This window comes from Symsagittifera roscoffensis, chromosome 3, assembly GCF_963678635.1.
Source record: "Symsagittifera roscoffensis chromosome 3, txSymRosc1.1, whole genome shotgun sequence".
Lineage (NCBI taxonomy): Eukaryota > Metazoa > Xenacoelomorpha > Acoela > Convolutidae > Symsagittifera > Symsagittifera roscoffensis.
In genome coordinates this window covers 68,550,335-68,567,667 of record NC_087064.1, presented here as the reverse complement: position 1 = coordinate 68,567,667, position 17,333 = coordinate 68,550,335, and the positions used below count along the sequence as shown (strand labels likewise).

Here is a 17,333-nt window from a genome sequence, read left to right as displayed (position 1 = left end):
TCAGCAATGGGATGACCCGTTTCTGGAAAACTTGACTAAAAGTTCCTTGAGTGGGATTCTGGCCTACCCAACTTTTGACAGCAAACCAACCCGCGCTGCAATTTTTTTGTGTCTAGTTGACAAAACTGAACTGTATATGTTTGACGTCAGTTCTCAAGAAAATTTCAGGCAGTTGGTTTTCTTCGTGCGCGCAAATTGAATATTCAAGAGACCAAATTCTCCATCGTTCTAGATAAAGCCAAAGCTGCGCTATTGAAAGATTTGTCTATCCCTAAACTTAAACTGAAAGCTGCGTTTTTTGCCACACACTTTAAGGAGGATACTGATAAAGCAATCACTGTCAATATAAACGATGTCATCACGTGGAAAGTCAGCGCCATTAAGCTGCAGTGACTCATTTTGTCATCAAAGCAATTAGTTTCTTTCGCAAATCGAGTACGCGAAATACTGGATGTCCTTATCGTCGATGAAATCTGTCAATTCGACACCAGAAAAAAAAACCGCGGGTACGGGCCCTCAAGTTTTAAAAGAGGGCCGATGGACATAAGGTTCAAGTTGCTTCAGAACCTTTAACAGGCCCTTCCTTCCAGAAATTGACGTAGTCATTAGAACAAGAGTCAAATTTCCCTCTGATGATGTTAATGGTACCACCTCTCAATTCATCGAACGCCCGGCACCAATCGAACCCAATATCAAGTTCCGTTATTACCGTGGAGCAAATTTTAACAAATATCTTCTGAGCTCGAAAATGCAAAAAACAAGATTTTGTTTCTCTTTCCAAGAGAAGCTTGGCGTCAAGTTTAAATTTTTAAATTCTTAGAAACGTGTAAGCAATGTAAACCTTATCGCAACATCTTCCCATTCATCGATACTGGTGGTCTACTCTGGTAAAAAGGTCGCAAAAGTTGTCCTTGAGAAAAAAAATCTAGAGCAAAACACCCTATAGCAAAGTTATTTGTATTTTTACTGCACAATCATCGCGAGCATCAACCTTTGGACTATCTAAGTTCGGTCATCCAGACAACTAATGCCGTCTTGGAATTAACGTCGTTACTTTGCAACATTGACTCTACCTGCGTGTTGTGCCATAAAATGAAGAAGAAGATTGTCACACTGTTTTTGCCTGAAGTAAAAGTCGGGCGCACAGGATACCGTCAGTCGCTTTTCAATAATTTCGACTTTGACTACTTAGGCTCATTTAACGATTAGCCGGAGTTTCGAGAACGTTGAGATTTTTTGTTCTTTTGTTTGACCACATGAGTTATCCACATAGAATTCGTTTAGTCTATGGACTTTATCTTGCGTAATGGGAGTGGAGAGGTTAATCGCTAGGCGTGGACCCCTATCAAAAATCTGGTGTGACAATGGAACAAACTTCGATATTGCAGAGAAAGAGCTTCTTCTCTGCACTCGATTGTGGCACGACCTCGCACCAGCCGTTGTTGTACAGGATAGAAAGTATAGAAAGTATGTGTTGGCTCGTTAGAAGGGCTTGTACATAATTGCAAGAAATTGTTCAATTCGATCCTCACATGTCGTAAAATGTCTAAAAAAGTCTTTCAGACAATTTTCGGCCTTGTGCAGCAGTTTCTGAATGCATTTCCTCTGACATCCGTTAGCATTGATCCAAATAAACTTAGGGCACTTACACTCAACCATTTTTTGTGGAATAGCCCTCCGTTTCATTTTCTTCTGTCGCAACGGCTGATCACGTTGATCACTGCAAGCGCTACCTCCACGCTTAATTTTTTGTCGCTTCGGCGTGGATTCGAGCCATTCATCGCCATATGGCCATTTAGTTGTGATTAGGTAATAGGAATTAATTACCCTTATATGAACATTTTTGCTTAATAATTTCATAACAGTTATGTAAATGTTATGTAATAGTTGCGTAATTAAATTACGGAAGCTCGTAAAAACGAAAATTATTATCTAAAATTGACCTTGTTTGACTTCGTAGACAGGTTTTTGACAGCAAACTTTCGTGTTTGCTGTCAGTGTTTTGATGCAAAGATGACGTACAGAAACGTTATGTGTTGAATATAGAATGTTATTCCGAACTATTAACTTCAAATCTTTTGTCTGTTAATTTCCATTGAATATCCTAAAGAGAAACTAAGTTTTCGACTAGCGTTCTATCTACCGGGCACGAAGTGAAAGAGAAAACCATTTTAGATTTTCTGATAGACATAGACTACTAAAAACTAACTGAAAATTCTGGCTGAAGCGATTCTTGTTTCAACAAAGTGTTCATTCAGACAAAAAAAACCATGTAGCCGCAATCTTCAAATAACTACAAAATTTCATTTTCGTATAACTAAACATTCGGTAATGTGCACGCAATTTATTATCGTAAACTTGAATAACCTAATTCTGAAGCTGCGAACGACTCAACGGCAATCTTTTATGTGCACATACATGCTAATAGGCCAGTCCCCTGGCTGCAAAGAAAATATTTTTTTTGTCTGAATTTTTTCATGTTTTCATTTGAGCTTGATTGAATTGTCTGAGTGCAGTTTCTAGATGTGCACAAATCTCTCTTCAAAAATTGACTTTTCGATTTTTTTCTTGTTCACCTAGCAGGTAAAATCACTATGCTTGCATAAATTCATGTTCATACAGTGCTGATTTAAATTAACCGGACTAAGAAAAGATGTGAAAACTCAGAACTCTATTAATATTAACACCTAATTTACACTTTATTTTGACATTTACTTAAAATTTTATAACTAATTAACAAATACAGATAAAAATTAAACAAAAATCAACAAATTTAGTATTTGGTTTGATAACCATTATTTTTAAGAACTGCATTTATTCTACGAGGAATGCTCCGATATAACCGATGAATGTAGTCGTCCGGAATTGCCAAAAATGTTTCAAAAACTTGACGAATAAGTTCTTTAAATGTTGTAGGGTGTTTTTCACGAATCTTCTGTTTCATGTAATTCCATAAATTTTCGATAATATTCAAATCTGGAGATTGTGGGGGCCAATTTTCCAAAACTTGAAAACCATTTTCCTGGAAAAAATTTGTCAAAAATTTCGAATTATGGCAACTGGCATTGTCTTGCTGGAAAATTTCGTCCAGATAGATATTTTCCATCAAGTGCGTTTCAAGTAATTTGCAGTATTTGGCAGAATTAATGTTTCCGTCGATGACTACAATATCTCTTTCCCCAGAAAATTTTATGTAGCCCCAAAACATCACCCTTTTTCCTCCAAATTTTGCCGTTGGAGTAATATAGTTGGGATGATAACGCATATTTGGGGGTCGTCTCACATAAATCTTGGCACTGGAGTATAATTCAACGATGGTTTCGTCTGAAAAAACCACATTTTCCCAAAAATTTTGTGGTTTTTCTCGAAAATTTTGGCACCATTTTTTGCGTTTTTTTCTGTTGATGTCCGAAATTTTGGGTTTTTTGGCGCTGACTCGTGCTCTCAGTCCTTTCTTGACCAAAATTGATCGAATTTTGCTGGCGGATAAATACAAAGCTGGTTCAATTTTCATTCGAAGCTCCTGAGACGTCGCAAAAGGATATTTTTTTGCTATCAAATAAATATAATTTTCGTCTCTTTCGGTAGTTTTTTTCGGCCGACCGACCTGTTTGGCGTTACAATAATGTCCAATTTCCAACTTACGGCATTTTTCTAAAAAATCCCACGCGGTAGATTTAGGAACTTTAGTTTTTTTCAATATTCTATGTAAACTGAATTTTTTTTGTGAAAATTCCAAAACTTGGAATTTTTTCCGAAGCGAAAATAAGCCCATAAAAAGGTAGCAAGGTTTTTGTTTCGTTTTTTCAAAGTTTTTTATATATTGTTGAATGTAGCAGGAATCTGTAAAAATTGTTAAGTTTGAATAATGAGAGTTTTTTTTTTAAATATTAACGCCCTGTTCAGTTTTATTTTCACACCTTTAGTCCGGATAATTTAAATCAGCACTGTATGAGGTGAAGGCGAAAAAGTAAACGTTTCGTTGATTATTTTCTCCAAATCAAAAGGCCAAATCTCTTTGAAATTTTTTAACCTGTGCGAGTAGACTGATTGCGTTCAGGAGGAAGGAGAGTAGGTTGAACTCATTGGGAGCCAGTTTCAGCTCGTGGTCTCCGAATCCCCTCACGCCACCCTTCCTGTCCCGGAACAGGGCTGAACAAGTTTTTAAGATTAATGAAAGTAAAAAACAACGAGAAAAGGATAATAAGAAATATAATAAATTAAATCGAACATTATGATGTGAGGAAGAAAAAAAATTGTTGGCTAACATTGAATAAATATGCCATGAGTGAATAAAACATTAAGCGCTTTTAGATTACCTTCTACTAAAATTTAGTCTCTTTTTTGGGGTACGTTTCTCCAAAGTTAGAATTTATATTGAGTTCGAAGGTCGCCTTAACACTTTAGGTTGCTTTGGTCAAAATTATAAGTCGTAAAATAGTGTCAAAAGGAAATTTTTGAGCATTGAAGAAGTCGAAAACCCGTCTTCTTTTTACCAAGCTTGAAGCAAAGAAGGAAGTGGAAACAGAGTGCGGCCACTAGCAGGACCATAGCTATGACCACACTTGCAATGTGAAGACAGGCCACTCCCACAACTCCATCGCCACAGTCCATACAACACTTCAGTGCCAACAATTCTCTGGAGCCATCCTCACTTTCCTTCCTGCAGGTACAAAAAAATAGATATAATTTTAAAATTTGAGACAAATAGAGAAAAAAAGAGAAAATTAGAGACAATCAATGGTGCTACTTATTATTTTTTTCTCCAGCTTTTTGAAAAAAAGTCTTTTAATTAGCGCGCGGTATCGTTCAAAGTTAGAATAAATTGGCGCATTTTCAGGATTGATCGGTTGAAATTTTTGAATTTTTTTTCTTGGAAATTAATATTTGTCTCTCTACAGAATCTATTTAATAAGTCAGTGCAATGAATGAGGCAGCACTAGATTGATGTTTTCTACATTTTTCGCAGTACAACTCTTATACAAAATTTTTACTTAAATAAAATTACACTACAAAAGTTGTGCGCTACCAAAACTAACCAGTAAAATCATGATTACTTGCCTGTTGACGTCATCGTCAACTATAGTAGTGGTACTAGATACTGCTTTCTTGCCATCCATGTCACCACCGTGTAAACTCCGCTTGTGAGACTGGGGTGTAACTCCTCCCACCATGGTTACATTGGAACCATGTCTACTTCTATCCACGCCAATTCCCCCTCCTAGGCCATGACTGATAGGTGTGACGGCCGATGAAGGGTTGCCCCGGTGACGGGTGCCACCTGTAAGATAACTATCATCAAATGAATCCACTTTTTAATAGAACACAAACTAAGTCCGGACAACTAACTGGAATCATGCAACAACTGATAATAACCTGGACTATTTTTCAGCCAATTGATTTCAAGGTGTATCAAACAATCGAGGTCAAAATAACACTTGACACAAAACGAGGCGTAGTAAACGGTGTCAAGTAAAGATTCGAGTTTCTTGTCCTTAATTGAATCTCCCCAGATATTGCGGCGCCCAATCAATTATCATTTTTAGGCTACAACGACAAATGCTCTATACTGATGATCAAAAGAGAGCGTCAAAACAAGTATACCTTATCCACAAAAAAACGCTCACATTTCTTTTTTGAAGGGGTGTGGTACGGCACAGCGTTCCGTGTTTAGCTTAGCTGCACTTAGATAGACGGTCGAGAAAGATATCTCGAGATTGACGTTTGAACTTGTGAACTAATATAACTCTGCTTTGTGTACATTGAAAGATAACCACATTTTTTGTCGGTTTGTATGGTATTTTATCGAAGATAATTCTATTCTCTAAAACAATTCTATTCCTAGTTGGTTAGATTATTTATACCTAGACATATCACAAGGCGCAGCCATGAGTTATAAATCTCAATGAGCAATCAGACCCAGGGGCGGATCTAGGATTTTCTCGAGGGGGGGGGGGGGGGGGGGCGGATTTTCAAAAAATTTTCGAAAATTTTGACGACCTTTTTTTTTTTAGGTCGATCAGATTGATTTTCGGAGCTCTCCCAAAGCAGTAAAAAGACACTGTTTTGGCCAAATTTTCTGCGCCGCAGGCCGAAAGAACAGGTCAAAAAAGCCGTTTTTGGGCACTTTTTGGAAAATTTTGACAAAAAAAACGCGTTTTTTTGGCGCGCGCTCCCCCTCAAAACTAGTATATATTGGCGCCAAAGGCGCCTTTAGAAAATTTTTAGGGTCGGTCGGCCAAAAATGGTTTTCTTAAAAATTACCAAAGGGGGGACCCTTTGGGTTGGCAGGGGTTCGAATCCCTGAGGGGGGGCGTCCGCCCCCCTAAATCCGCCCCTGATCAGACCTATTAGGAGATCCTGTCGATTGGCAAAAAGCAACAGCTGATCCACCTCTACCGTGGAAAACCTGGATCGGACAATTTTTCCTCGCAATCACCTTGAAGGAACATTGCGACCCCAATGATTTCTTGCACCCACCAGATGAAATACTCGACGATCATCCCCCTGGACCAGAAAAGCCATGCGACTCTTATACGAAAAAAATACGAAAAAAAAGGAGAGTTCTGAAAGACGCAAAAACGGGACCAAAAATTGGCCCTAACGTATTTTTTTATGAAGCTGACCAAATAGACAAGTCAAGCTTTTACAGAACTGCGCTCATATAGATCTAACCAAAACCAGTTGTCAAGTATTCTACGAGCATTGTGAATCACTTTTCAAGAAGGAGAAGAATCAAATAGTTGAACGAATGCATTTATACAACTCTTCACAATCCGAGAAAGCTTGCCTTGAGTCCGTTTTCTTACGGTTCATGGGCCAGGCGACCCAGTGTGGATGGTCAGTCGCGATTCAGAAAAAAGTTGATAGTGACCTTTTTATTGCAAACATGCGCTTCGAAGACGTCTCAAAAGAACTAGGTTTTCACCCTGGAGATTTTTTGAAGAGACGAAGAAATCGGCGCTACTTCATGAGAAAAGTTACGCAACAGCATCAACCCTCCAAAGGCAAATGGGTTCTAATCCTTTCACTCGTTCATCAAGTCAACCATTGAAAATTAAGCCAGAACCAGCCTTCTCGATGTAATTGATAATCAAGGAGCAGAATTGTATGTCAAGAGTGCAAAACACTCAGAAATCGAGCAACAATCAGTCAGCTAAATGCAGCAAATCTTGTTGTTTTGCGCAAACGATTTTTCACAAAATCATAGAGCAACTTGCTCCGCAAAAAATGTGATCTGCTAGTCTTTCGACGAGAAATATCATTTGGCTAAGGCAACTCTAAATGCAACGTCGTTAATATTAGCGAAAATTCCGGGTCAACAGCAAAAGAAGACTGCAAACTGTCACTTTCGATAGTAAGACTGAATTAAGTACCTTTTTGATTTCGGGGTCGGTTGATAGCGACCTGCTCATCTAATCTCATCCTCAAGCAACTTAATCCAAACCGAACTCAAAAAAGAAAACTGAAGTAAAAATTTGGCTACGGGGAAGATCCAATGCCTCCAAATCACCCTGAGGGCAAAAAACTTTTATTTTAGGGCGACTATCTACACAGGCAGCCCTGCCTCTTTTCCTCTTTTATCAACAAAAAGACGGCAGACATTTTTGTCCTATTGGGGAAAATGCCAAAATCATTTCTACTTCCGAATCACGTACTGATACTGTTTAATTGGATTAAAATCGCTAAGCCATTCTTATTCACGGTACTCGCCTTTTACCTCAGTTTTTACCTCATATGGGTGCTCACTAAAGAGAGAAAAATTCTGGTCACAGAAAACCGAACAAGATGCATACTTTGGCTGGATCCTCACTCTTTACTGGAAATCCAAACAACTCAACCATTACTTAAATGGTAAGTAATATCTCAAACGATCCTGAATCCGAAAAACCGAGATTCTAGAGAGATACCCACACGAAAATCACTGTGAATTATTTTCTAGAATACGCAGATCAAAATCCGAAAAAGTACACTCGGTCTTTAAGGAGTCCATCATTCCAGTAAAAGAGAAAATCCGACGTATACCTAATCATATCCAGCAGAAGGTGGACGACGAAATTGCAAACTTGATAAAAGAAGGTCAAATCGTTAAGCTCAATGAAGATAACAGCGAACACTTTGTATTGTAGCTCCAGTTGTAATCACAGCTAAGAAAAATGGCACTGTGAATTAACCATGGAGGCAGAGCCGTTAAATGCCCAACTTTTTACAACAGCTGGATATAGCAACTCAATTCATTACTTCGGAAGAAACTGATAAGTTTTGGCTGACGTCATTGGACCTTATATATCCAATTTGCCAACTTATATGTTTCCTAGACGACAGTTTAGAGTATCAAAAGGCTCATTATCACAACATAACGCAACAGTAGATGTGTATCCTACTGAAATGTGATAAAGAACGTTTTGCATTAAGATTGTCGACCTGTGAATTCTCAGTGAACAGATTATCGTGGTAATTATCCTTCAGAAATACTCATACAAATTCAGCCCATCTCTAAAATTTGAGAAAAAAAAATTATTTCCGGACCCGACCAACAGCCAGCTTTCGAAGACACGCTGAAGCTAATATCTGGCATAACTGAAACGTACCGCTGTGACGCAAAAAGGAAATATGACGCTAGTAACGCTGGTTTGGGTTCCGCCCTTGAGCGAGATCTCAAAGATCCTGGGTACCTATATTCATTGCTTCCAGATTCCAAAACGTGCAAGAAACCAAAACAGTACTAGAAATTTCAAGGTTTTAGCATTATTATGGTATTGTGAACTTAACAGAATTTTTTTTTTTTGAGAAATTACTTCGAGACCTTAACTGACCATAAAGCCATCATATGAGCTCTCAAAATCAACCGCGAAAACAAGACCTACGAATCGTGACTTACTATATGGGTAGAGAGACTGATAATATTACTGTTCAATTTCAAAGTATATCATATCGCAGGCTGCAAACTGGGTATTATCATTTACTTCAGCCTCTTATTCATCTCTTTATGATGAGGAATTTGTAGATAATTCGATTGAAAAACTCTTTTAAGCTTGCGGTACGATTGACAATTTAGTAGCATCTGAACGAACTACCAAATCGAACAGAGAAATGGACCTTAATGCCCAGTAAACTTTATCTATTCTACTTCCAAGTCGTTCGGGAACTTTCACTCAACAAATCCGGTGTAAAAAATTCTTACCATTTTTATTCAGAATTTACTGGCCGAAAATTATAATTTTCAATTTACACCGGTTTTCGAATCTTATTCAATCAGATCTAACAGACTTCGCCGGCTTTTTCTGCAAAAAAAGCGGCGAGAACAGGGCTTTCATTCGCAAAAAATTCATCCCTAGGTTTTACCCAATCGAATTTCAACGCTCAAATTTGTAATTAACCACAGGTCCCCAATTATTCAACCAGTAGATTGAGCAATTAATTTGGATACTTTTCGTGAGAGAGCGACCAAATTTTATTTATGATTTCAAATCAAAGAAATTACAGCACGCATTTTAACGCATCTACACATGAGGGAGTTAAAATATCAACTTCATTTTAAGCCAACCCGATTTTAGCATTACAGGGTCAGCAGAACTACTAGAGCGCGTCGAATTAAGCACGGCGTTCTCCGACGAATAAAAGCGGTTCATGCATTTTGGGAACTATTAAAAATCAGACTTTAATTGTCCGTCAATTCTTGTTGGGAAATCCTACCCAACATACCTTAGAATAACTCCAATTCCAACTACCATTTTTACAAAGAATACAACCGACCGAAACCCATTCATTTAAATAACAAAAACTGCTACTTTTCAGGAGTGATATCTGCCTGCAGACTAAACTTAAGCACTCATAGCGATGAAAGCTTTGACCGATTGCTCAATGAGGTAGTTCCGCTCTCCGAATTCGTTCGTGACACGACGCACAGGTGTCCTCAGCAAGACACCTCAGACGAAAGTCGGTGATATCGAAAAGTGTCTCTCTCCGCCAGACGTATGCAACAGCCTTATCCATCTTACGTTTAGCGAGGTATGCAAAACGCCAATCAGTATGAAAGGTCTCGACGAAACACAAGAATAACACATCAGAGGACAGAAGATCGCTACATGGACTTATGGGAAGTCTGGACATCGTTTTCTGGCCAAACTCACATCGGACTACTCAACACTGTAGCTCATTCGACGAGCAGTGAACGCTAAATATTACAAAAGATTTTGCAAAATTGACTTTTGACCAATATACTACATGAACCTGCAATAGGTAATCGCTTATCAGTTCTCCAAAGTCTTCAACGAACAGTGCTGGTAAGACTTCACATGTCGCACGCTGGCAGAAAAGCCCTGATTGACGCAGTCTAATATAATATGTCGGGCGGCTCAGACTTCACAGGGATGTAATCAGCACTTGCAAGGACTGCACTCAATGCACAGTTTTTGGTAAGAAATTAAAGCCTTCCAGTGTGTTTAATTCCTCAAAACCTCTACCTGACCAAAAACTCACCAAACAAAGATTTTAAGTTGGATTCGATTTTTTAGAATAGAATAGTATCTAAAATTTCATTCAATAATGTCATCAAACATATATTTTGCCTCATACGGGACCACAGAGGTTGCGGTCTGGTCAAAAAATCACTTCAGATCATTTCAAAGCGCAAATGGGGTTGGTAAGACTAAACTTATCAGTTCTGACGGAACAGTCTAGCCTATGGAACTCTTCGCTTTCGGTCGCTTCCGGAAAAAAATAACCCATCAGATTTTCGAGACTCTCTCAAATTACTCGTTAACAGTGTTCGTCTAAAATAGAATTCAGGGGCCAATATTACACATTTCGAACGTCATTTTGGCAGGAAACTTAACACACCATGGTCTTTTTTTCTAGATAAACTTTACTAGTAAAATAACTTAGATAAAGAACACTTGACAAGAGACGCACCAACCGTACACAAACGCTGAAAAACCTACGACAGCTGGTCAAGAGTTAAAATTGTGCATAAAGGGTAAGACTGCAGAGACTTGAGCTCTCAATTCAGAATGAAGTCAACATAAATGGCAAACACTCTCTGGTACAATTGCTTGAAATCCTTCGTCAAATTTGCCAGCGAATGGATGGTCCAGAAGAAGACACTCTGCATAGACGAAGGAGCTTTAGCATTGAAGTCTCTATCGAATAAACACTTGCCACTTGCCGTCTCTTTACGGAACAGTCTAACCTATGAAACTCTTCGCTTTCGGTCGCTTCCGGCCAATACAACCAACGTGAAAATGTCAAGTAAATTGGAAAATACCCATCATTCGGCGACAAATCGGGTGGAAGTTTTTGGAACCGTTTAAGATCGCAAATCGTGAAAGCCTCTATTTGAAAAAATTTTCCGGAAACAAATATCAAATTACTAGTAACACTTTCATTACATCGAACTGGAACATTATTCAGAAGAACCGCATCTCTATCAGGTTAAAATGAATCAATAACTCTAACGAACCAGCCCTACAGCCTTCTTCAAAAACAGGCGAGGGCCACAAAATCTCTGCCAAATAAACCCACCAATCGTCAACATCCTCATCTGATAACGAAGTCCTACAACCGCCAAAATCAAAATATGACAGCAATCTCCAAAACAACATCTCCCAAATCTCCAAAATCATATCACTTCAACCAGCCAACAAGCTCAAAACTCCGCAAAATTGCACCGAAACCTGCATCTCAGGTTTTAGACGCTCCATTCTCTCGTTGAATAAGACAGCCCAACTGGTAGAGTTAACATAATCTTCATCGAGCTCGGGTGGGGTGATCCCACCTCCTGTTGTGACGTTGTCGCCTGTTGAGAAAATTGTTGCTGTTTCTCTTCCTATCAAGAGAAAAGCACTAAAGCCGTCAGAGCACATGATAAGACATTGGGACAGCTTATCCCAATATCATCCACAGAAGAGTCACCGTCAAACTCGCAGCCAAAACCATTAGATTGCCGCCCCATCTTAGTGACAAAAGCTCCAGACGCCATATCGCAGCTCCAAAAGCTACCACCTCTGCTCTAACTGTTTCACCTGCCAAACTACCAGTGCAAGACAAAGACGATCAAAATGACAATACCTCTCTGACATTGACATCTTCCGAACGGAACAAGCGTCAAACGCAGTTTCTTGGCAACCCAGTCAGGCACGCGATCAAAGCCGTAGAAAAACTACACCAAAAGGATCTACCCTGGATGACTCGGTCCCCGTCTCAGCAGGTAAATTAGATTCCTCGCCAGTACATATTAAAAATTAAAGTTTTTATAAAGAGTTCACCAAAACTCTAACTTGCTCAAATTCTTGAAACTTGAACTGACACTGCGTGAACTTTGCGCTAAATGTATTCATTTCCCAAAAAACTACTTTTCTTTTTTGTGGAGGGGTAAGAGTGGTACCGCATAGCGTACCGTTTTTAGCTTAGCTGTATTTAGATAGACGTTGAAATTGAATGTGACGAAGTCGAGAAAGGTATCTTTGGAACTTTTATCACTCTGCCTTATGTACGTTGAAAGATAATTACATACTTTTGTCGATTTGCATTTTACTTTATTAAGGATAATTCTTTTCTTTTAAACTTTTAAACAATTCTTATTCCTGCGTAGTTAAATTAGATATACCTAGTCATATCACAGAATGACAAACTGAGAAATATTCAAAAATTTAACGTTTTTTAGGGTGCGAAAGAGATTGTAAAACGAAAAAAAAAACTTCGTTTTACAATTTTGAGTGTGAATATTCCTATAACTACTAACTGTTGTCGGTCAAAGGCATGTTTGCTGATTCGGAGGTGGATAGTTTTCCTTTCAGTTGTGACTGTTGTGGCTGATTTATGTCGATCTGATCAGCACGAGGCCATGCTTCCATTATATGCTAGCAGACAGATATAGTAATTCAACTCTCTCCTCGCACGCCCATGAAAGAACCATAACTAGAGCCACAAGTGTATTTCAGCTCATGAACTTAGTCACTCTTTTCGCCCATTTACTGCTTTGAGAGAGAGGGGGTCAAGTTCAAATTTAGCACTCATTTATTTGCACATATCTATTCAAATCAAAACTCGAGAATAAAAACACTTGTCTGTACTAATTCATAGAACTTATAATTTGTAAACTGGAATCAAACTTAAGTCAAAGCATAGGAAAAATAGGTTTAAGCCATCAGCTTTTTGATGAACTGCTGCCACTATCAAAGACTGATTTTGGATTAAATCTTCCAAGTGGCGTGCTTTTTTCTAACTGTTTCTCTCTTTATCTGATGTGCAATGCAATATTGTACCAGGTGTTATATCCGCTTCGCTAATCCCTAAGTAAGACATTCATTTTCCCTTGTCAACAGTCAGTCGGTCATGTAAATGATATTCAAAAACGACTATCCGCGTAATCGATGTTGCGTGAGGTGGCGAGGAAATATTCATTGTCCATAGAAAATTTAGTCTTAATAAAGTCAACTCAGAAAAGCGGGTCTTCGTATTAAGTTGAACAGCTCGTCAACTGGCCTTTCCCATCTAATTATCATATCTATATCCTTATCCTACCTTTCCTAAAATAAGCAAACAAGTTTGTGTCGAATCTGAGACAACTTTTTTAAAAATTTTCTTTTGGAGTCTGAATTCCAACTGAAAAGGCTTTAACGAATTCACACTCGACTCTCTACGAAGTTTATCTGAAGTAGACCAAATATATCGGAGAAACCATACCCAATTCCAAGATTGTCTCTGATTAGTGAAATGAAAAAAAAAAATCCGGAAAAATCCGATTGAATAGTATCCAAGAAAACTTTCGGCAATACGATCACTTAAACGAAAATTATTATTTACAAACGCATTCAGAAAAAAACAAAATCAAACTAATAGTTCTGACTTTTTTTCCATTAAAAAAATGCGAAACTTTTTTAATTGAGACGAAAAGTCTGCTACATGATCATTTTAGGTTTCTTGCACAGAAGTTTTTTTTACTATTGTAGGTTTGATGTAGACCACTTTTTTGGTCGAGGTGAAGGATATAAGCGTAAATTGTAGATTAAAAAAATGTTGTTTAATTCAAAACTATGAAAAAAAATAACGCGAATAAAAAACCTACAAAATGTTTGGTTCACATTTTTATGAACGCTTTGCATCTGTTAGTAACATTCGAAGGCGGTTCGGTTCGTACAGCGCTCAAAAAATTTTCATAGATAAACTCAAGCAAACATATTTCACTAAGAACTCTCAAAAAGGCGTAAAATACACTAAACTAATTTTAGGGTGGCGTCCCTCATGCTTGAAGGACAGAATGCTTGATATTAATTTTAGCTTACTTTTTCAGCCAATCAGAAATGAGTATTCAAAATCTTGGAGTAAATCGCGAAAATCTCAAAATTAGAAAACAAATCCAGGCCATTGGTTCTAATATTGACCGATTAGATAATAAGCAGATGAGTTTTCAAGACTGAAAAATGCTTATGGTTTTGAACTCATTAATCTTGATGGTTATCTGAATAGTGAAGCGGTTGTAACCCGCATTTTGTAATATTTTTGATTATTTTCCACTGATTTAATACCTTTTCTGTTAATATTGACTTCGATTTTGTGAGAAAGGCATTTAGCCAATAGAAATGCTTATTCAAAAATTTTTCATCGGAACAATTTTAATGGTAAAAAACTATAGTTGGTAGTAGTATTGTATCGTGTCCCGGATCCTAAGGGGGGGTCCTTCCTAAGGGGGGTCCTCACGTAAAGCAAAATCCTAGGAAAGGGGTCCTTAATTTTTTGGAGGACCCCTATCCTAGGATTTTGTAAATGATCGCAAGTTCCCACCCCTAAAGTAAAAGACCCCCTCCTTAGGATCTTGTTAAGCTGAGCTCAACAACCGGGACGCGATACAATAATTCCTTCTAATTCCTTTGAAAGCGGTCCCTTTTCCCGCGATAATTAAAATTAATCGTCCTAATTCCTGAACTTTTCTTTTTTCGTCCTAGTTTCATGTGGATATCATTTCCTGGCTTTCTTTCTTTTCGTCAAAGATTTGTCATGCTATTAAAGTTTGTTATTGAAAACAAGCCTAAGGATTTCACACATTTGTTTGAATTAACACTTGGTTTGCGTCTACTAGTTTATTTGCCTGAAGCTATTTATGTTAAAACAGTGATTGAGCTCAATACGAGTTTTTTATTGGTTGTAAATTGGTAAAAACCAAAACATATACAAGTCGAAGTATAAAAAGGACGAACAGTAAAAATCATCTGAAAATATATGTTTCAGACTTTAAGGTTTATTGTTTTGGTTTTCTTTGCGCTGTTTCTTAGATGGTCGTTCTTCTGAAGCTTCAGATAAAAAAACTGGGTTTTTTATAGGGGGACGTTCACGGACTCGGCTACTAGAAGCTTCTTCTATTTCTTGCAGCTCTGCTTCTGAGTAGGGCCGCTGTAAAAATCCCCAATCCGGAAATGTAAAATCGGGAGAACTGTTATCAGTTTCATTGTATGAGTTGGCCCACTCGGTGTCCATGTAAATGTCTTCTAGAAAAGCATTTTCTTCAGCGGCTTTATGGCCAAAGGGCACTGTCGAAATTCCGTCGAAAAGTAGAAAACGTTTTGAGTCGAATGGTGATAATGCAAGTTTGTTTTGTTTCACTGTCATTTTGGTGTGACCTTTCGAAACTATATTATAGTTGTACACTCTCATTGTTTTTCCAGTGAATAATGTGTCCCTGAAGGTTTGGTGGACCTGTTCTCTCTGTGCACTCCGTTTAATTCCTTTGGCACTCAATTTTTGAGTGCCTTCTAAACAGAAGCAAAATTATTATTCTTTTCTACAACGTAGGGGATAGCTTCATTTCACTTCAGCAGCTCAATTTATACCGAACAAAATTTGATTCATTTTACCAAAAAAGAGCAGAAGACTCTAAATTCTGATTAAAAAAGAGGAAAAAAGAGGGAATATGTTGTCAGATAAATCAACATTTAGGCAACATTGTATAATGTTGCCTAAATCAGCTAAATGCCCATAGTTTAATGCAACAAATTAAGGGGTGTAGGTAGGTTGGTGGTGGTAATTTTGTTCTGTAAAAGGTAGGAATGGGGGTGGAAGGGTGGCTTAAATTTTATTTACCATTAAGAACGACCGAATATAGTTTCGGTTTTAGGGCGATGAATTCTCTGATCGGCTTCCCACCAGTCTCGTCTTTGAACTTCAGCACAACTTTCTTGTTGGTATCCTCGAACAAGAAATGGTCCTTATCGTAATTTGAAAAGTCGATATCAGCTTTTATTTTCTCCAAGTCTCGGTAAACGTCATCAGTTTTTAAAGCGTAAATAAAACTATCCGTGTCGGAGTAAAGGAGTTCCAAGTTTAGATTTGGTTTCATTTTTTGATAATGAAACTGAAAAATGAAACGCTTGGCGAGGTCTAGGATGGTCGCACCAACTATCATAGGTTTATCCCACAATATTTTTGTTACTGAAAAGCTAATTGCGGCTAATTGATCGTCAATGATTTGAAAGCTTTTCATTGTGCTCAGAGCTGTTTTTTGTAAAAGTTCTCTCTCATTCCTTACAATCTCCAGCTTCTTTCTTCCTAACTTAGACTCCATTGTCTTACCGAAAGCTGAATTAACAATTAGCTTGTAGAAGTTCTCCTGGAATTTATTTACCGGGGCTTTTCGTAGGCGGGTGTAGAGGTCGACAAAGGGTGCCATCCAGTGACTTTGGCGGAACTGAAGAACTTTTCCGAGGTGAGTTATTTTCATTCCGAGCTCATGGTACAATTTTAGGGTAAGGTAGTGCAAAACATAACCTTCTTTAGGATGCAAGGTCTGTAGAAGCTTTGGCACTTTTGGCAGTGTGATGATTCCCAATTTTCCCAACATGTCGACTTGCTCGTTGCTCATTGCACCGATGTTCACTACTTCACGAGAGGGGGCAAGGAGGTAATCAGCAAAGAAGTCGTGAAGCTCTTCGGGTATGGTTAAATTGACTTCAACTATATAACCCCACTCTGAGGTTTCGCTGGTGAGCAGTATGTCTGCCAGACTTTTTTCAACTATTGAAAAATCGTTTAAGGGCAAAGGGCAGTGTTTCATTATCCCCCCGTACAAATTGTTTGCATCAATATTGAGGATGTAGCTTGATGGTTCTGAGGGCAAAAAATCGTCGAGGTATTTATTGTTTGCTTTGTAAAATCGGCGCGCGTAAACCGACGACATGCCTCCTCGTATCATTCGCTGCACAAGGTCTAGATGTTCACGGTCCGTTAAGAGTTTCAGTTCGGGCTTACAAACTTTTAGAAAGGCGTCCCCGGAAAGGTTACTTGCCGTGAAGTAACAGGCGCAATCCAGCCCGTATGTTTGATAGCAAACTTCACGAAAA

General features: G+C 38.3%; 1 protein-coding gene across 2 annotated transcripts in view; it reads right to left on the bottom strand.

The window, feature by feature from the left end:
• LOC134842363 (uncharacterized) overlaps nucleotides 1–13,236 on the bottom strand; it is a 46,693-nt gene extending 33,457 nt beyond the window's left edge. Inside the window, exons 1-5 of one of the 2 annotated variants that reach the window (XM_063858660.1) lie at nucleotides 13,146–13,236; nucleotides 12,743–12,918; nucleotides 5,058–5,281; nucleotides 4,497–4,659; nucleotides 4,034–4,152 (exon numbers count right to left, since the gene is read on the bottom strand). In XM_063858660.1, the coding sequence (XP_063714730.1) occupies nucleotides 4,034–4,152; nucleotides 4,497–4,659; nucleotides 5,058–5,281; nucleotides 12,743–12,854 (618 nt within the window). In that variant the 5' untranslated portion in view covers nucleotides 12,855–12,918; nucleotides 13,146–13,236. Of the gene's footprint in view, nucleotides 1–4,033; nucleotides 4,153–4,496; nucleotides 4,660–5,057; nucleotides 5,282–12,742 lie in introns of both variants that reach the window. The other variant, XM_063858659.1, reaches the window with a different exon arrangement.
• Nucleotides 13,237–17,333: the final 4,097 nt, after the last annotated feature.